Source organism: Scyliorhinus canicula, chromosome 7 (genome assembly GCF_902713615.1).
Source record: "Scyliorhinus canicula chromosome 7, sScyCan1.1, whole genome shotgun sequence".
Classification (NCBI taxonomy): domain Eukaryota; kingdom Metazoa; phylum Chordata; class Chondrichthyes; order Carcharhiniformes; family Scyliorhinidae; genus Scyliorhinus; species Scyliorhinus canicula.
This window is the reverse complement of record NC_052152.1, coordinates 81,756,879-81,778,096: the sequence shown is the minus strand read 5'-3', so window position 1 is coordinate 81,778,096 and position 21,218 is coordinate 81,756,879. Positions and strand designations below refer to the sequence as shown.

At 46.5% G+C, this 21,218-nt stretch overlaps 1 protein-coding gene across 10 annotated transcripts in view; it reads left to right on the top strand.

Moving 5' to 3' along the window:
* The window catches only part of dmd (dystrophin), a 2,667,466-nt gene that overhangs the window by 720,721 nt on the left and 1,925,527 nt on the right, over nt 1-21,218 (top strand). For all 10 annotated transcript variants that reach the window (XM_038802261.1, XM_038802266.1, XM_038802267.1 and 7 more), the window contains exons 3-5: nt 6,340-6,432; nt 13,859-13,936; nt 17,423-17,515. In XM_038802261.1, the coding sequence (XP_038658189.1) occupies nt 6,340-6,432; nt 13,859-13,936; nt 17,423-17,515 (264 nt within the window). The remainder of the gene's footprint in view (nt 1-6,339; nt 6,433-13,858; nt 13,937-17,422; nt 17,516-21,218) is intronic.

The window sequence follows — 21,218 nt, the reverse complement described above, 5'->3', positions numbered from 1 at the left end:
TGAATGCGGCATGAATCAACCTAAGATAAGGCACATGGATGACGAAATACTCGGAACTAATTTATACAGTAGCACAGAAAACTATTGTGCTGTAGGTGGTTATAAATATTTAGTTAAGTGCATTGGGGCCTCACGGTAGCATGGTGGTTAGCATCAATGCTTCACAGCTCCAGGGTCCCAGGTTCGATTCCCGGCTGGGTCACTGTCTGTGTGGAGTCTGCACGTCCTCCCCGTGTGTGCGTGGGTTTCCTCCGGGTGCTCCGGTTTCCTCCCACAGTCCAAAGATGTGCGGGTTAGGTGGATTGGCCATGCTAAATTGCCCGTAGTGTAAGGTTAATGGGGGGATTGTTGGGTTACGGGTATACGGGTTACGTGGGTTTAAGTGGGGTGATCATTGCTCGGCACAACATCGAGGGCCGAAGGGCCTGTTCTGTGCTGTACTGTTCTATGTTCTATGTTCTATGACACTGGCATTTCAGGACTACCAAACTGTAATAGAACATAGAACGATACAGCGCAGTACAGGCCCTTCGGCCCTCGATGTTGCACCGACATGGAAAAAAAAACTAAAGGCCATCTAACCTACACTATGCCGTTATCATCCATATGCTTATCCAATAAACTTTTAAATGCCCTCAATGTTGGCGAGTTCACTACTGTTGCAGGTAGGGCATTCCACGGCCTCACCACTCTTTGCGTAAAAAACCCACCTCTGTCCTATATCTATTACCCCTCAATTTAAGGCTATGTCCCCTCGTGCTAGCCACCTCCATCCGCGGGAGAAGGCTCTCGCTGTCCACCCTATCTAACCCTCTGATCATTTTGTATGCCTCTATTAGGTCACCTCTTAACCTTCTTCTCTCTAACGAAAACAACCTCAAGTCCATCAGCCTTTCCTCATAAGATTTTCCCTCCATACCAGGCAACATGGGATGGGAAAGGGTCACATTAATGTAGATCTTCAGGATTATACGTAAGCGTCATCGAGTCCTCGCTGAGTTTGGAAACATGTTGGCATTTTATTTAATTTTTGTTGATGTTTTGAAACCAATCTCTACTGGAATAGAGAGACAGTCAACTGACAAGTTAGATGAGGTGACACATTTTTGGAAAATCACCTGTGTTGCCATCTACATGATGTGGTCTTCCTAATGAGACAGTTTAACATAGCAAAATGCTATTGTTATCATCACTTAATTCATGTGGTTGAAGGTACAACTAATAGTTGCAGGAATATAACTTGTAGATTAGATATGATGTAGTGTATGACAAAAGGAAAGACTTGGGGCACAATTCTCTCAAGTCCCTGTCCGTGGGTCAGTGGCGAGTGGGTAGAATTCAGTGGGAAGCCCCAAAATCGATTTTACACCAGTGTGAATTTACAGCAGGATCTTCTGCTGCTACTTTCGAAGGCTGACTGGGGAAATCCACTGGAGGCTGGTGTGATACTCATTTTCTCCCTGTTAATGGATTCCGATGAAGGCCAGACCATCAATGCACGATTCTCTGCTGCATCAGTTGGGAAACACACCGGTGTGAAACAAGATGAGCATGCAGATGTCAGGACTTATCTGAATGATATTGCACTATTGGAGCTGTCTCCGGAGTTCAGGATAGAAGCCGCTTGTAATCCTGGAACCTGGAACTCTACTGCAGTGGGTGGGGGGATGCGTCTGCAGGTGGACTTTCCAGATTCAATGTCCTGAAGGGGATCCATCAACCAGCTTCAGCATGTTCATGGCGATCCATCATCTTCCAGTCTCAGAGTGCTCGTGGAGATACATTTTCATTTTCAGCAGGTTCACCTTCTTTCCGTGGGTCAGTGAGGTTGGGCACCTTTTCAATATGGCACCTGGATAGTATGGCGGACCACGCGCCATCAGACCTGCCCAGCCACAGAATACGTTGCAAAAAATTGGATTGCATAATCAATTGCGTCAGGGCCAGAAGATTTGCCGTGTTGATCCTGCCCACCTCCGTAGTGGGAATCTGCCAGGATGCCTGGGTAGCACTGCCAAGTTACCTGGGTGCCAGAGGAAGAGCCAGTGTGCCACACTGCCCTGTCCCCAACCACCCGGAGGTCTTCAATGGCCTGAGAGACCCACCCCAAGTGTTGTCATGACTAGTCCACATTCTGTGTGGAACAGTATAAACAGCACCCTGGCGAGGTCTCCCAGGCACGGCCGTTGGCTCCCGGGTGCTGAGTGAATTTAGCTAACGTATAATTAAATGAACCATATGGCATCACGCCCAGTGTGATTTTGCGGGATTCGTCCAGACACCAAGTCAGGCACAACAAGGTCGCTGAATCATGCCCCATAAGTCTGAGGTCAACTGGCCAGACTTTATACATTATTCAAGTAGGCTATCGAATCTAAGGGCATGAGTTTTCCACTGCGTTATGCCTGGCACAGATCCCATTGCACCGGGTGCATCATGGGAGATGCCCAAAACAGGCTTTGTGTTGGGTGGCGAACCATGTACCGAGTCACCAACCTGCAACGCCCAGTGCTGGTTGTGATCCAGATAATGATTTTAAATGAGCCATCAGACTCATTTAAATATGAGCGGCCAGTTTGAGGCCACAGTCCCCCGACACTCGGGTCACCGGATGCATGGGCAAGGTCTCACCCGGGTGCCGATTTAGTACTTGTCCCCACAAGCGAAGTCCAGGTGTGATGGCCACTCTGGGAGTCTCTGGGGCCTTTGGAGCCCTATGGGAGACAAGGCCCCCTGGCACCCAGGCAGTGCCAAACTGGCACCCGGGCAGTTCAAACCTCGCAGTGCCAAGGTGCCTAAGTGTCTGGTTGGAAATGCCAAGTGGTGGGGCCTAAAATGCGGCCTTTCCCATGAGAGGGGTGTGAAGGGGGTGGGTATGAAAGCTGGGGGCGATGATGGGGAGTTGAGGTATCATGAAGGTTTGGGCCAAAGCTGGGGGGGGGGGGCTAAACTTGGGGAGGGACGTCCAGTGACGACCATGGAGTGAGAGGTCGCTGAGTTGGTGGCTCCCGCTCAAGGTGGATTATGTTGCTCCTTCCCCACCCGTATCGGACCTTTTTGAGGGCAAAAGATCTGAGAGTGTCCAGAGAAGGTTATAATCCTCTGGTGAGTCTGGTGCCTGGATCAGAGTATGAGAAGTGCACAAGAAAAAGAGGGCAGTTGGAGCAGGGCAGTGCTTGTGGTGCGCCACAGGACAAAATGACGGAGAGTATGGGGCCCAGTGGTCGACTGAGCAGCTGATGGAGTTTTTAAATAATAAGTTCCAGGAACAGAGGATCTGAACTCTCTCCAGATGCCAGAGTTTAAGGATAGTTGGGAGGCCCCAGGATATCGAGGGAGCAGACGTCGCCAAGTATGTGTCAAGGATGTTGGAGCAGTTGATGGGGAGGGGGCCTTTGATTGACCCCTTAAGGTGGATTGGGCACACAGGGCACTGAGGAGGAGGGCACAAGTGGGAGAGCCACCGAGGGTGATGGTGTGATTGCATCACTTCTTGGACAAGGAGAAGATTTTGCATTGAGTGAGGCATACCAGGAGGTGCACCTGTGAGGGGAGTGAGATGCAGATCTATCAGGACTGGAGTGTGGAGCTGCGAAGAGGAAAGCCAGGTTCAAGCCGGGTTCAACTGGGTAAAATCTGCCCTCTTTAAGAAGGGAGAAAAGTTTGGGGGTTTTGTACCCAGCCCTTTTGTGGGTGACTTATCAGAAGAAAGAGTTTTATTTTGACTCGCCGGAGGAGACCATGGACTGGGAACAGCGTGAGCCCACACCTCCACTATCTTCCCGTAACCCAGTAATCCTACCTAACATTTTTGGAAACTAAGGGCAATTTTGAATAGCCAATCCACCTAACCTGCGCATCTGTGCACTGTGGGAGGAAACCGGAGCTCCCAGAGGAAACCCACGCAGATACGGGGAGAAAGTGAAAACTCCACACAGACAGTGACCCAAACTGGGAATCGAACCCACATCCCTGGCACTGTGAAGCAACAGTGCTAACCACTTGGGTGACGTTTATTTCGATTCGGGTGCACAGGGAAGGGTGGAGTGGGAGAAGAGGGCAAGGCAATTCAAGGAGATCCTGAGGATGGACAGGAGGTATTCGGTGGCCCAGAACCTACAGTGCAGAAGGCCTAGAACCTACAGTGCAGAAGGAGGCCATTCAGCCCATCGAGTCTGCACCGACCCACTTAAGCCCTCACTTCCACACTATTCCTGTAACCCAGTAACCCCTCCCAACCTTTCTGGACATTAAGGGCAATTTATCATGGCCAATCCACCTAACCTGCACATCTTTAGACTGTGGGAGGAAACCGGAGCACCCGGAGGAAACCCACGCAGACACGGGGAGAACGTGCAGACTCCGCAGATAGTGACCCAGCAGGGAATCGAACCTGTGCTGCCCAAAGGAGGCGTTGGAGGACGGGTTGTTGACAGAGAGGCAGAGGCTCCAGATGGAATTTGGGTTGGTGTCGACGGGGTAGGCGGTGGGGCAGTTGTGGAGGGCCAGAGGGCAGTCTATGAATATGGGGAAGGCAAGCAGGATGCTGTCTCATCCGTTGAGGAAACAGACAATGGCTAGGGACAAAGAAAAGAACAAAGAACAAAGAAAGCACAGCACAGGAACAGGCCCTTTGGCCCTCCAAACCTGTGCCGACCATGCTTCCTGTCTAAACGAAAATCTTCCACACTTCCTGGGTCTGTATCCCTCTATTCCCATCCTATTCATGGGGGGGGCAGTCGACGCAGGCAAGTAAGGCCCTGTTTCTGGATGGGTTCCCACTGCAGTTTTCTCAGCTGGGGCCACTTCTGGTGAGAGCATATAATGAGGTTGGGGATGGGGGGGGGGGGGGCAGACACACTCTCTCTCTCTCTCTCTCTCTCTCTCTCTCTCTCTCTCTCCTCTCTCTCCTCTCTCTCTCTCTCTCTCTCTCTCTCTCTCTCTCTCTCTCTCTCCCTCTCTCTCTCTCTCTCTCTCTGTCTGTGTGCTTGCATTGTGGATTGAGGACTGTGTGCTTGGTGAGTTTGGGTACTTTGGGTTACACCCTGGGACAAGACAGGGGTGTCCACTCTTCCCGCTCCTTTTGGCGAAAGAGCCACTGGCAATGGCGCTTTTGGGGTCTGTGAAGACTTAATTACCTGCAAATGCTTGCATTCAAAGCATTGTCTATATATGTGTTCCTGGAACCTACCCCTTCATTCACCTGAGGAAGGAGCAGTGCTCCGAAAGCTACAGATTTGAAACAAACCTGTTGGACTTTAACCTGGTTTAAGACTTTTTACTATGTTCATGGCACTGATGAATGCCAATGTCTTACTTTCCCTAATGCATTGTAAATTATGTGTCGGTAATATCATTCTGAAGAATCATTCCAGTGGAATGATCTGAAAAAGATAGCATATGCGAACACTGAGTTATAACACTGTCATTTTATTCATGTGGTTTCAAGCAAGCCTGTGATAATAAAATGAGTATTTCCTCACTTGACAGCGCTGAAAGTTCTACAGGAAATTACTTTGGTGCAGTCAAATACAAATTCAGTTGACGCCAAAATAAATTTATGCAGATAATGGAAATCCCATTGTAGAGTGAGGGTGTACTTAATAGCTTGGGATGAGAGGTACTGTGATATGTTCAGATAGAGAGAACTTCCCTCTGTACCTGACGATGCTCTATTGGGAGTTTGTGATCTAAGGGCTTTAATAGATAGGGAAATTCAATTTCCTCTTTATTATATCTCTAATTTAAATAAATGTACCTTTATTTTTTTTAAAATTCCGAACTGAGCCATTTCCTGCGAGAGATTTTCTTTCAATTAAGTGCTTTCTCTATTTAAAGCTGCTTTCTATGATATACATACTGCCAAATAAATAATGCTTTTTAAAGAAATGTTGGAAATAAAAATAAGTTGAATAAGAAAAATAAGTCTCAGCAGAGATTACTTCCTGTAAACCTTTTTCATCACAGTGCAAAATGTCACAAATCATTCTTGGTGAATGTTGTTCATTACTATTGCCAATTGTTTGCAATGTGTATTCGGGGATTTGAACTTGTTCAGTTTCATTAACTTTTTCTGAATGCAATTATTAGGTTAGGATCCTTCATTGAAACTTAGCAGACTGCTCAATCCCACTTCCTCGCAGTCTGAGTTAAAAGGCTTCAATGAACATTAGCAAAATGCAGTAACTAGAAAGTGAATATTTCAAATTTAAATATGGTACTTCAAACTTTTCACAACCAAAATGCAATTTTGAGTATTTTTTCATTTCAGCTGGTAAGTTAGATGTCTGTGGTGGGCAATATTATTTCCTATAAATACCTTTTTCTTTCTTCGCTTAGGCTGGAAAACCTTTGATTGAAGATCTATTCACTGACCTATGTGATGGAAGAAGGCTTCTCGAACTTCTGGAGGGTTTTGTTGGCCACGATCTAGTACGTAGGGAATTTACATTATTCAAAATTCTGTAAACCTCAGCAGCTAGTGCAAAACTCTTAATAAATTATACATGGGTGTTATTTCATCTCGTGTCATAAGAAGCTCAGGATGTGGAGAAATACGATGACTAATAAAACTAAAGTGGCTATTCTTTGTCTCAAACTACAAGTTTTAGAAACTTTTGTTTCTCTTTATTTATGAAGTGCAGTGTTTTAGAATTGAATCTAGGATTTATCATATTTTTATCTGAAAGTATTTTCGTTTTCGATAAAATACAATAGTTTTCACAAGTCATTTGGACCATGTCTCTTGTACTGAATCAATGCAGAATCTTCTGTAAAAATGGCAATAATATTAGTTTACGACAATTTTCTAAAGCTGCTTTGAGAAAATATGTTAAGCTTTGCACGAGCAGCATTATATTTGAAAATACTGGAAATAATCTCTGGAAATTCCCCAGGTGAGCCCACAGACATTTCAAAGTTTATTTTTAAATATTTTAATGCTAACAAAGATCTTATTGCTCCCTTGGTGTGGAAGGTACCAGTGTACTGAATCTATGCACTGAGCATGGTCAAAATCTGCCTGGGGTTTCTCAACTTAATTTTGTTGATGGATATTGTGAATGCCATAAGTATCAATTCGTATTCTTCTGCTTTCCTTCAGACACTGGTAATAAAATATAGAGCCAGCAAACTATAAATGACAGCTTCAGATGGACAGATAATGAAGGAAAAAAATGTGATGAACAAAAAAAGGATAATAAGATTGTTTAGACTTTTAAACTGGCATTGATTTGTTGTCCTGTCAGTGGTAATATTTCTGGATTTTTTTCTAACTTGCTCATTGTTACAGCAGGGTTATGATTAAGCAACCCATTTCATTTTGAGGGTCAGGGGAGCTCCTGCAGGATTTTTTTCAATCAGCGTGTTCTGAAAATCATTTGTCTTTTTAAAATTATGTGTTCCCATTTTTTTTGGAGGAAGATTGTTTGCAAATTATGTTTGCCAGGCCTGCCACATGTCACAATCAGACCATTGTCGATTTTGTGATAAATTACTTAATTTTGATTGCAACTAGTTTATTTTAATTATTTTTAATAAGATGAATTGCCATCCCTTCAAGAAATAAAGACCATATATCATAACAGCAAAAGTTCTGCTATATTTCAGTTAACACCTCTATCACAATGGTCACAAGGATAACTCAATCCACTTCATTAAAACCAGTAAAGTTGTGATTCAGGTGTGTCCAATAGAACTACGCCAATTTACCTTCTCTCATTCGTTTTCTCCTATCATGATGGAAAGTACACATTTTCACATGGCACTCGATCAACTGGACACATGCATCAAATGTATCAAACTGAGACAAGCGAGTTTGACGGCCAGATTTCAACCTCTGCACTTGATTATGAGCTGCTGAGCTGGTGGAATGAGATTTATTCTCCCATATACTTGCATAATCGGAAATGGCTGTTCTCTCTGATGCACTCGTCAACAGTACAGCTATGCTTATTTATTGTGAACTCGAGTTATCAACTTACACATGAAATATACATTGCAAAATAAAACCTGTATAAAACTGTCTAAAACCATTAATTTATACATTTAATCATGTGAAAAAAATACAGTTTCTAATTATTCCAAGATGTAACTTCAGTGGAAAATCTGAGTGAACGTCAAGCTTCATGCCGGTACCATATAGATACCTTTTCATATCAAGTTGTGAATGACAAGAATTTGTGCGTTGTTGAGAGCTCTCTGCGGTGTCATGCTTGCTTTGTCCTAGCTTGCAGCACGTTGCACTGAAGGCCACTTAAATCACTCAGTTGCTTCTCAAGTTACTTGTGCTTACAGACTTATGTTGATCAACTTGCTGAATCTTTTTTTTTAATAAACATTTTATTGAGGTAATTTTTGGTATTATAACAACAACACAATAAACAATGTCCATGAAACTACAAACATAGTGCAAAAGCGGTCTCTCTCCCTTACAGGTCCCACCTTTATTAACCCCCGACACTAAGCTAAACTAACCACCCCCCCCCCCCTTCTGCCGACGATTAATTTTCCGCGAAGAAGTCCACGAACGGTTGCCACCTCCAGGCGAACCCTAACAGTGACCCTCAAGGCAAACTTGATTTCTCCAAACAGGGAAAGCTAGCCATGTCCGATAGCCAGGTCTCCGATTTCGGGAGCTTTGAGTCCCTCCAAGCTAACAGTATTCATCTCCGGGCTACCAGGGAAGCAAAGGCCAGAGCGTCTGCCTCTTTCTCCTCCTGGCATCCCGGGTCTTCCGACACCCCGGAAATCGCAATCTCTGGACTCAGTGCCACCCTTGTTTTTAACACCGTGGACATGACATCTGCAAACCCCTGCCAAAATCCCCAAAGCTTCGGACATGGCCAAAACATGTGGACATGGTTCGCTGGTCCTCCCGCACATTTTGCACACCTGTCTTCCACCCCAAAGAATCTGTTCATCCAGGCCACTGTCATGTGAGCCCGGTGAACGACCTTAAATTGTATCAGGCTGAGCCTGGCACATGTTGCGGACGCGTTGACTCTACTCAACGCGTCCGCCCAGCGACCACCCTCTATCTATCCTCCCAGCTCCTCCTCCCACTTGCACTTCAGCTCCTCAGCCTGTGTCTCTTCTGACCCCATAAATTCCATGTAAATGTCCGAGATGCTCCCTTCTCCTACCCATCCTCTGGAAACTACCCTGTCCTGAATCCCCCTTAGCGATAGGAGCGGGAAAGTTGACACCTGTTTACGTAGGAAGTCCTGCACCTGCAAATACCTGAATTTGTTTCCCCTCGCCAACCCAAAATTTTCCTCCAGCGCCCTCATACTCGGAAAGCTCCACTCTGTAAACGTATCCCCCATCCTCTCAATCCCTGCTCTCCACCATATATAGAACCCCCCATTCATATATCTCTGGGCAAACCGGTGTTTATTACAGATTGGGGACCAGACCGATGCTCCATCTGCTCCCACATGTCTCCTCCATTGCCCCCCGACTGTGGGGGCCGCCACCACCATTGGGCTGGTGGAGTACCGTGCCGGCGGGAATGGCAGAGGCGCAGTTGCCAACGCCCCCAAACTGGTGCCGTTGCATGAAGCCACCCCAATATGCTCCCATGCCGACCCCTACCCCACCACCCACTTCCTGATCATGGCGATATTCGCCACCCAATAATATTTACTAAAATTTGGCAGCGCCAGCCCGCCCTCTCCCTGACTCCACTCAAGCATTACCTTCCTTGCCCGCGGGTTCGTTCCCACCCAAACAAAGCCAGAGATCACTTTGTTGACCCATTTAAAAAAAGGACCGCGGAATAAAATGGGGAGACATTGAAACGCGAACAGGAATCTCGGGAGGACCGTCATCTTCACCGTCTGCACCCACTCAGCTCATGACAACGGGAGCGCATCCCATCTCCGAAAATCGTCCTTCATTTGGTCGACTAGCCGGGCTAGATTTGATTTTTGCAGCCGGTCCTATTCCTGCGCCACTTGAATGCCTAGGTCCCCAAAGCTTCCCCCACTAATCTAAATGGCAGCTCCCCCAATTGCCTCTCCTGACCCCCTCGTCTGGATTGCAAACATCCCACTTTTCTCCATATTTAGCTTATACCCTGAAAACTGGCAAAATTCCACTGGAATCCTCATGATTTCTTCCATCCCCTATAATGGGTCCGATACATACAGAAGCAGGTCGTCTGCAGAGAACGAGACTATGTGCTCCACCCCCTCTTCCACCCGGACCAGCCCCTTCAAGCCCTTGAGGCTCTAAGAGTAATTGCCAACCACTCTATAGCTAGCGCGAACAACAGTGGGGAGAGGGGGCATCCCTGTCTCATCCCCCGGTGCAGTCTAAAATAGTCCGATGTTGTCCTATTTGTCCGTACACTTACCACAGGAGCCTGATACAGCAACCTGACCCAGTCAATAAAGCCCCGCCCAAATCCGAACCATCCCAGTCACCTCCCACGGATACCATTCTACCCGATCAAAAGCCTTTTCTGCATCCATTGCGATCACTACCTCCACCTCCCTACCTTCCGGGGGCATCGTGAGCACATTTAAGAACCTTCTTACATTGGTCACCAACTGCCTACTCTTAACAAACCCTGTCTGGTCCTCCCCAATAACGTCCGGAACACAATCCTCAATCCTGGAGGACAACATTTTGGCCAGCAGTTTGGCGTCCCCATTCAACATGGATATCGGCCTGTAGGACCCACAGAACTCCGGGTTTTTGTCCCACTTCAGAATCAGCGAAATCATGGCCTGTGACATCGTCGGGGACAACACCCCTCTTTCCCTTGCCTCATTGAACATCCTCATCAACACCAGCCCCGATATCCCAGAGAACTTTTTATATAACTCCACTGGGTACCCATCCGGTCCCGGGGCTTTACCCACCTGCATGGCCTTCAGACCCTCCATTATCTCTTCCAACCCGATCGGGGCTCCCAGCCCTTCTACCAGGCTCCCTGTCCACCTTTGGGAAATTCAGCTCCCCCCCCCCCCCCCCCCCCCCCCCGCCCCAAGAAGTGCCTCATTCCCTTCAGCCCCAGAGGGGGTTCTGACCTATACAGCCTACTGTAGAAATCCCTAAACGTCTTATTCACCTCTGCTGAATCTCCAACCAGGTTCACATCTCCGTCATTTACTTTCCCTATCTCGCTGGCTGCCTCCCTCTTTCTAAGCTGCTGTGCAAGCATTCTGCTGTCCTTCTCTCCATACTCATAGATCGCCTCCCTCGCCTTTCTCAGCTGTTTTACCGCCCTCCCTGTGGTTAACAAGCCGAACTCCGCCTGTAGCCTCCGCCGTTCCATTAAACGCCCTGCCTCTGGGATCTCCGCACACCTCCTATCGATCTGTAGTATCTCCTTTATCAGTCGGTCTGTCTCTGCCCTGTCCACCTTCTCCCTATGGGCCCGTATCGAGAACAGCTCCCCACTGACCACCGTCTTTAGTGCTTCCCAGACCATCGCAGCTGAAATTTCCCCCATGTCGTTGACCTGCAGGTAGTTCTGAATACATTTCCTCAGCGGCTCGCACACCCCTTCGTCAGCTAGAAGTCCCACACCTAACCTCCAGTGCGGGCGCTGGTTACTGTCTTTACTAACCTGCAGGTCAACCCAGTGCGGAGCATGGTCTGCGATTGTGATTGCCGAGTACTCCGTGTCCACCACCCTGGCCAGTAAGGCCCTGCTCAAAATGAAGAAATCGAACCGGGAGTACACTTTATGCACGTGTGAGGAGAAGGAGAGCGCCTTCACCCTTGGTTGCCCAAATCCCCATGGAACACGCCCCCCCCCCCCCCCCCCCCCCCCCCCCCCCCCCCCCCATCTGCTCCATGATCCCTTTTAGTTCCTTTGCCATTGCTGGCACCCTGCCCGTTTTTGCGTTGATCGGTCCAAGCCAGGGTCAATAACTGTGTTATTGTCCCCTCCCATGACCAACCTGTGGGAGTCCAGGACCGGTATCTTCCCCAGCATCCTCTTTGTAAACTCCACATCATCCCAATTTGGCGCATACACATTTACTAATACCACCTGCACCCCCTCCCAGTTTCCCACTGACCATAATGTACCGACCTCCCACATCCGAGACTCTTCTACTCGCCTCAAACACCACCCGCTTATTGATCAGGAACGCGACCCCTCTAGTCTTTGAATCCAGTCCCGAGTGAAAGACCTGACTGACTCAGCCTTTCCTCAATCTAACCTGGTCAGTTACTCTAAGGTGCGTCTCCTGAAACATTACCACATCTCCACGTCCGCCTTCAGTCCCCTAAGATGCGCGAACACACGTGCTCTCTTGTCCAACCCATTTAACCCTCGAACATTAGGTTGATCACCCCCCCCCTTCGCCGATCAGCCATCCCCTATTTACGGCCCACCTCCAGCCCATGCTCTGTGCCTGCATCGGCCTGCCCCCAGGCAGCCTCCGCCCCCAACCTCCTCTCTGTCCCTTGGGCCAAGTCCCTCCCTCGTCAGCAGAACATTTCCCCCCCCCCCCCCCCAGTAAAAACTCTGTAACTCAACCCCTTTGATAAACCGAACAATTTGCACACGCCCCACTGCGTTTTTGAGCTAGCCCACCCAGCTAGCTTGGTGGCCCCTGGCGTCGGATAATCTCCCACTTATTGTACCCCCCCGCCCCCCCCTCATACAAACATGAACGTTGCAGCAAAGTTCAAAAGTTCTCAGTCCACCACCAGTCCTTTCCTTTTCACGAAGCCCAGCGTGTCCTCAGGCGACTCAAAATAAAAATTCTGTTCCTCGCACGTGACCCAGGGACGGGCCGGGTACAACAGTCCGAACTTCACCTTTTTTTAAAAAAGGATCGACCTAATCTGGTTGAAGCCTGCTCTTCTCCTGGCCACCTTCACACTCAGGTCTTGGTAGACCCGCAGGATACTATTGTCCAACTAATAGCTCCGTGTCTGCTTGGCCCACTGTAAAATGCGCTCCTTATCCAAGTACCTGTGGAATCTCACCACCTTTGCCCTCGATGGGGGGGGGGTCTCCCGTTCGCGGCTTCCTCGCCGGTGCTCTGTGAGCCCAGTCCACCTCCAAGGGTTGAGAGAATGCCCCATCCCCCAGCAGCTTCTCGAACATATCTGCGATGTATGTCCCAGCGTCCGCGCTTCGGACCCCTCCGGAAGCCCAACGATTCTCAAGTTCTGCCGGTGGGACCTATTTTCTAGGTCCTCCACTTTCTCCAGAAGATTCTTCTGCTGGTCTCTCAGCATCCCCACCTCCAACTCCACCGCAGTTTGGTGTTCCTCCTAGCCAGTGACTTCTCCACTTTCTGGATTGACCAATCTTGCGCGTCCAATCTAAGCTCCAGCCGCTCAATCGACTCTTTTATCGGTTTCAAGCAGTCCCGTTTCTGCTTAGCGAAGCCTTCCTGAATAACTTGCATCAGGTGCTCCATTGACTGCTGGGTCGACAAACCAGAGGTCCGGTCCTCCGCCATGCTGTCTCCCGCTGCAGCTCCAGCCCAAGCATTCTCTGCTTTCTGTTTCTGCCTTTACGAACACTTCTAGTTCTTCTCTCCATGCACCAATGTTGGAATTCAGTACACACTTGCCTCTGTCTACAGTTTTACAGTTCAAGTCCAGTAGAAAATGGGGGGGAAAGGTCGAAAAGTCCGACCCGAGCGGGAACCACCAAATGTGCGACTTACTCCTTCATAGCCGCCACCAGAAGTCCAACTCGCTGAATCTTTACTACCAGATGAATCTTTAGCTGGAATGTCATTTTGTTTTGTTAGCTACAATGGATTGGGATGAGCAGTTGTGCAGCCTTCAGTACATCGCTCTCCACCTGATTGTAGATAAAATCCAGATTCTTACTAAAATTGATTTTTTTTTCATCCCTCTGTATATATTGTTCTAGGCAAAAGAAAAGGGATGCACAAGAGTTCATTCATTAAACAATGTCAACCGAGCACTACAAATTTTGCAGAAGAACAATGTAAGTAGCTATGTGATTCTGTGTGCTGGTATAATCTGTATGGTAGACTGGAGCACAGAGTTTTAAAGTTGTGAGAGGGCATTGTTTACTGGACTACCAGTTCAAAAGGCCACGTTTATTGTTCTTAATCATATAATACTCAATTTGAAGAATAAATTGAGGCATCTTTCTCCAATATTTATGATAAATTTACTAAACGTTCCCACTCTTGGACAACTGTAGCCTCTACACATTAACTGTGGTTGGGAGAATTGTTGGATGGTATGGTTCCAGTGTCAATGCTGGAGGTCAGTTTAAGATTGAATTTTATGCTAGCCGTCCCTTCCTGTCCCTGAAGAATCCCTGGTTCCTGCTCAATTCATTCCTGATATCATCGGACCAAGATTGAGAAAGAATGGAACTTATGGAGGTGATTTTGGTCTCTTTATTGCTGCATTAACATGAAACAATATGATATTGGGTGAAAATTGAAAGTGACCTCTTGCACTGGTTGCAGAACCTGCCCTTCCTGGGTAGAATATTCATGCTGGCTGAAAATCCCATCTGAAACAGATGGAAACCACATGAATATATGAAAACCAGGGTACGGTGTGATGCCAATGCAGTCTTACAACTTTTTACTGTCTGACTAACATTACTTCATGCACCCACCCATAAATCATGCATAGTAACTGTCTGTTTGAATGTTTCAAACAATATTCAAAGAAATTCTCAGCTGTTTTTGTTAATGTAATGTTGAAATTTTGAACATTTTTATTGCACAACCTTGTGGGTATCTTGTTCTTAACACTGGGATATATTATTTTATTTGCTGTCCTAGGATCTGGACTATGAATATGTCTGTTTTTTTGGTAATAATGCACTTTCGGAGACGTAGTATTGAACAACAAAAGATTTATTTTACAAGGATCTACAAGAGCGGCAGCATGCCTAGTTCTAGAATGCCTCTACCGAAAATAACTCTTTCCCCCTCAGTTGATTCTCCACTCTTAGTTCCAATTGGTCACCGAGGCCAACAGAACCTTACTCTGCTATTTTCCCCTTTAAACGGACAATCATCACCTGTTTTCTCCTGGAAAAGTATGTATAAGGAGGCTTTGTTTGTGTTTAGAGTCAGCAACAGTGTTATGTACAATTTTCAGTGCAGGAACAGACCATTCAGCTCAATGAGTCCATGCTCCACACAACATTAGACATTAGAACGTTACAACGCAGTACAGGCCCTTCGGCCCTCGATGTTGCGCCGACCTGTGAAACCAATCTAAAGCCCATCTATTCCATTATCATCCATATGGGTCCTCTGGAGAAATAGCAGACTACAGAGATTGGAAGTGGGGAAAGGTATCGGGGTAAAAGAACATTGAGGGAATTGAAAAAAAGATGATTTTTCAATAAGGGGCAGCACGGTAGCATTGTCGGGCAGCACAATTGCTTCACAGCTCCAGGGTTCCAGGTTCGATTCCGGCTTGGGTCACTGTCTGTGCGGAGTCTTCACATCCTCCCCGTGTGTGCGTGGGTTTCCTCTGGGTGCTCCGGTTTCCTCCCACAGTCCAAAGATGTTCAGGTTAGGTGGATTGGCCATGATAAATTGCCCTTCGTGTCCAAAATTGCCCTTAGTGTTGGGTGGGGTTACTGGGTTATGGGGATAGGGTGGAGATATTGACCTTGGGTAGGGTGCTCTTTCCAAGAGCCGGTGCAGACTCGATGGGCCGAATGGCCTCCTTCTGCACTTTAAAAATTCTATGTAAATTCTGTGTAAAAATAAAGACATTTCTTGACTGGGTGCCAATATTTGTGGTCACAGGGACAATAGATGAACAGAACTTGGTGTTAAAACACAAGCAACAGAGTTTTGGATGACTTCAAGTTCATGGAGGGTAAAATGGTGGGAGGCTAGTCCAAGTGGTTATTGGAGGGACTCAAACATAGAGTTCTGGGAAAGATGGGCACTGATTTGGAAGATGGCAAAATGTTGAAGGACCTTTGCGGAAAGGGAGGTTGGAGATGGGGTGGTAGTTTGAAAGGATGGTGGGGTCAGGGATTGTTTTTTGATGAGGGTATGATGGCAGTACATTTTAAATGAGAGAGATGATGACATCTGAAGAGAGAGAATCATTAACAATATGAAAACGATGCTGGGAATACTCAACAGGTCTGGCAGAACCTGTATCAAGAGCAAAACAGATAACCTTTCAGGTTGGTGACCCTTCATCAATACTGGAAAATGTTAAAAATGCAACAGATTATCCATTCACTAAATCAGCTCAAATATGGACCATGTGGAGAAGTGGGTAGACAGCAGTTTAGTGGGAATAGGATCGAGAGAGAAAGAGTTAGGTCTCATGACTAAGTTGAGCGCAGAAAGGGTGATATAGAAATATAGAGAAACTAGAGAAAGGTGTGTGTTCAGGGATAGGGCAGCAAGGATTACAATATACAATAATTAATCCACTTTCACAATTGCACTCATGTTGGTAACTATTAACTAAATGTAGTGTATGGCCGGATACTTATGGGGGCAACGGGGTCTCGGCAATTAGATGGAGAGCCTACGAAAGCTCCATATCACTTCTTTCAAGGAAGACCTGCTGCATCATGAGCCACTTGAGTATTTGAAGATCAGTGGACTGCATTTCCCAGGATCAAGAACTCCAGGTACTGATGTCCTGTACCATGAGAGCAGCTGGCCTCTGATTGGTCAGCAGCTCTATTCAATTGCAGTGATACCAAGCAGATGGTGGCTGCTGTCAGATGACACCAGTGCAAGGCTGAGAATTATCGCTGGATCCCAGGCTACAGGTGAGTAATGGCAGGATGGAGGGTCATGGGAGGGGAATGAACAGCTAGTGCAGGGGAGTGGCTTTCAGCAGGGACCGCTATTACCCCTTCACAATGCCAGGTACCTTGATCTGGCAATGAGTGCCTTTGAATGAGGGACCCTGCGGAGCCCACAAGCAAAGACCACATTTGTTTACTTGTCATGCTCCCTGCATTTGAGCACCCAACCCACTGCTCAGCAGGAATATGGCCCTTAAGTGGGCATTTATTGGCCACTTAAAGACCTTGATTCCCAGTTCTTGATCCTGGGAAATGCAGTCCACTGATCTTCAAATACTCAAGTGACTCATGATGCAGCAGGTCTTCCTTGAAAGAAGTGATATGGAGCTTTCGTAGGCTCTCCAGCTAATTGCCGAGACCCCGTTGCCCCCATAAGTATCCGGTCATACACTACATTTAGTTAATAGTTACCAATAGTGAGGTGGGAAGGTGGCAGGATCTCTGCCCCCCCTCTCTCCCAAATGATTAAATGCACTCCATTCCCACCACCAAATTTCCACACATTCGGACCAGCGTGTGCTTCTGTTTTGGAGCTTGAAGAATTTGTAGGTGGCTTGTTGAGCAATCTAAAATTCGAGACCATCTGTTGCAAAAGTGTGCTGCAGTAACAAAATTGCTAGTTACATTTATCTTTCTTTACCTCCACAGGTGGATTTGGTAAATATTGGTGGAAGTGATATAGTGGATGGAAATCATAAACTTACTTTGGGTTTGATCTGGAGCATCATCCTTCACTGGCAGGTAATCAAGAAAAAAATTTCCATATATATTTTTTCTAAACAATTCCTTGGGTTGTTATAAACTGAGGAGGAATTTTCAGCCAAATATCAGTCAGAAATATTCAGCTGCTCATGTTAGTTGCTGTCATTATTTGTCCATCCATGGGCATTCCACAGTGCAACCCAAGTAGTTTTTTAAAAATTTAACCAGTGCAATGTTTTAATGCCAGATGTTAATGAATGTGTGGAACCACCATTATACTTTTCTAGTTATTCATATTTTACCCGGATGCAAACTCCCTCTGGCCAAAGTGGCCTCCCAGAAGGTAAAAACAGTTAAGAATTTTCAAATCCCAATAAAAGTCAGAAATACTGTCACAAGTAACACTGGAGTTTCATTTTCTGGTATACAAGACCAGTTCGGACAAGTTTTACTGGTACCCATCATTCCTTGGTTTGTACCAATGATGCTGAACAGCTTAGGAGTAAAGAAATCAGGCAAGGACTTTTTTCTGACCTTACTCAGTCTTCGTGGGAAGGCAAATCACAGAGACAGGCTGCTGGTCTTAGTATTTTTCATTGGGAAAGCATCAGTGATTGATCTTTGTGTTCTTGTATGCTGCATTATGTTAGATAGGATTATATTGCTGTACAAAAGTGCCGTTTCTGTTTTATATCTTGGAACATTTTCTTGCAATAATACAGTAGTTTATCAGATGGAGTGACCTTTAATGCAATCCTTAAAGATGAAAAATTATACTTAAAATAACTGTTGTTCCCACAGAAAGTTGTGGGGGTTGATTTGCAGTTGTAACTCAGTCTCGTCAGGGATAATTCCTTTAATACATTGACTAGAGTTGTGTTGCATTCTGACCTTTGCATAACAAAATGAATCCACACTTTATTTTAACCAGTTAGTAGTGGAATAATGGCATTTTTAGAAGTGGTTATAATTTACTTCTTGGAATATTTGGTGCCATGTTTCATTATGTTTTGATGTGTTTTCCATTCTTTTAGAATAGATTCATTAACACAGACACCAAAGATATGCGAGAGTGCAGGCTTGGAAGATTCCCACTTTTGTGTGGACCTGGTTTATAATCATGCCTGCAGACACAGTTCATGCATATGAACCCAGTTGATGCACGTGGAGCCAGACACAGCACATGCAGCCAACCTACCAAACTCAGTACAGTATGGTTGTCTGTCATTTTGGAATTATCATTGGGAGAAGGCGCAGGCAGTGAGATACAGGCATTTCAGTTCACTGAACATCCTGGCAATGTTCATTAGGGACTGGTCATAATCTTATTTGGTTTTTCAAGATTGTTTAGAAAATTTTCACCATTTAGATTGAATACATGGCTGGCAAAAAGAAGCACAATGAGTTGTCATTGGGTCAACGGAATCAACCACTAACTAGCATGATCATGGCAGCGAAAGCATGTGGGAGTTGGCAAAAGCCTTCTTGTAGTAAAACAAAAGATTTCAGCATCTTGAAATATAAACAGGAGTTTCTTCACCGCATCTGAATCCCACTGCTCTCCTACTAGAAAACACCTCTACTGCAGGTCTGACCTTTCAACAGTGCATACATGATATAGGAGTGATTCTACCTTGTTTGCTCCCAATCCATCATCTTTTCTGGTCCACTCCTTGAACAAAAACCCTGCAATACACCCTTCCCCTAGTTTACCATGTTCAAGGACCCAATGAGTGTTTAGAATCTTTCCATAACCATTCATCTCATTCCAGGTCATCTCATGCAAGAGTACCATTGTCAACACCAATGTTGTCAGTGACTGAATGTAGTATTTTGCATAAATGTTTGAGTCACTGTGCAGAGAGCCATATAGATTGGACAAGACTGCCATGTTTTTCTGGGTTTTGCCCAACAGTCCTCCACTACTTTGGTTTGCAATGTAGAGGCAAAAGCTCCAAGGATCACATGACAGCCACTCAGTGTTGCAATATTGTGGGGAGTTTACTAAGACACTGTTCATTGGCCCTGCTGCTAAGCCATCAGGTGTTTTTGTAGCCTGGGCTTGTCCACAGACAATAGTGAAATGAGCCGACAAAAACACAAGTCATTGCAGATGTGCCCCTCTAATCAGGCTAGTCACCATCTTTCCAACATCAAGCTTATGTTCTTTTGACTCAATATGTCCACTCTTTAACTGCTTGATGAGGACTATAATATTCTTGGTCTCATGCTAACACAGAATCTGCACAGAAGGTTGGGAAAATATTAACTTTAATGGAGCATTTCTTACTTTAAGCTACATCTTTTCCATGAGGAGAGAGCAAGATCAAGAGACATTGCATTACTTCTTATGATGATATATACTGAGTCTTATTGGCACATCAAATAGTTAGAATTAACCACTTATAGTACATCTACCCCCAAGTTTCCAGTTCTCCCCACCTATCGGGGAGGGACAGTTGTATTTTCTTGGGCACATAATTGGAAATCATAATTTAGAAAGTCTGATGCTGATAGGAAAACCCGATGGTAGGAGAGATTGATGTAGACAAAGAAATAACTATTTTTCTTTAAAAGAGCTTCACAATTGTTGAATACACCACCAATGAACATGATCCACTCGTCCTGAGCAGGATTAGCATGCGGTTGCATGGTACCTGATGAGAGGAAGAGAGATGCTAAATCTCCCCGAAAGTCTCTGACATATCCATATGATGCCGTGAACTCTTCAAAGCCTCTATGGGCAAACTATGGTCCATTGTCCAAGATTATGAAATCTGGGATTCCACATGTTTCAAACATCTCCAAAGTGATGTAATCACTGCTGTAGTTGCTTGACTCCTATTCACTTGAAGTGGTAGTCTGCTACGATCAAGAAATGTTTTTCTTAAGAGCAAACGAACCCCCGAGGGCGGTGCTGGTTCGGTTCCAGCGATTCAGTGACCGGGAGAGGGTGCTGAGGTGGGCCAAGAGAGAGAGGAGCAGCAAATGGGAGAACTCGACGGTGAGGATCTTTCAGGACTGGAGTGCGGAGGTGGCAAAGCGGCGGGCCCGGTTCAACCGGACGAAGGCGGTGCTGCATGCCAAGAGAATTAGATTCGGGATGCTGCAGCCAGCGCGCTTGTGGGTGACCTACAAGGACCAGCACCACTATTTCGAGTCCCCGGAGGAGGCGTGGGCCTTTGTCCAGGAAGAAAAGCTGGACTCGAACTAGAACCAGGGGATACTTGGCGGTCGTTGCCGCTCTGGTACTTTAAGCTGGACACGTGGCTTTCTGTTGGTTGGATTTTCACTTGGCCGTATTTTTGGACCCTTTTTGTTCTCTATACCAGTTTTTTCTCTCTTTTTCCTGTTATTTATAATGTTATGGTGGGAGGGCGGGGTGGGGGGGGGAGTGCCGGGGGTATGTGTTTCTTGTGGGGTTTTTGGTTGTTTTGTATTTATCGGTGGGAGATTGGGGACGGGGATGGAACTGAAGATGGAGGGGCGGGGAGGGGCAGGGCGAAAGCGCGGGCTTTCCTCTGGTTTCCCGCGCACGGGGCAGAGGAGGGAGGGGGGTGGGAGTAAGGGGCGTGGTCAGCAATGGCTCCCTTTCCCGCGCTGGAGCGGGGTCAAGGAGGGGTGGTAAGGGGGGGGGGGACGTCCCCCATGCCGGGAGGAGCCGGAGTGTGGCAGGGGCAGCCGGGTCAGCGTAAACCAGCTGACTCACGGAAGTACTATGGAGGGTGCGTCGCGGCTAGGA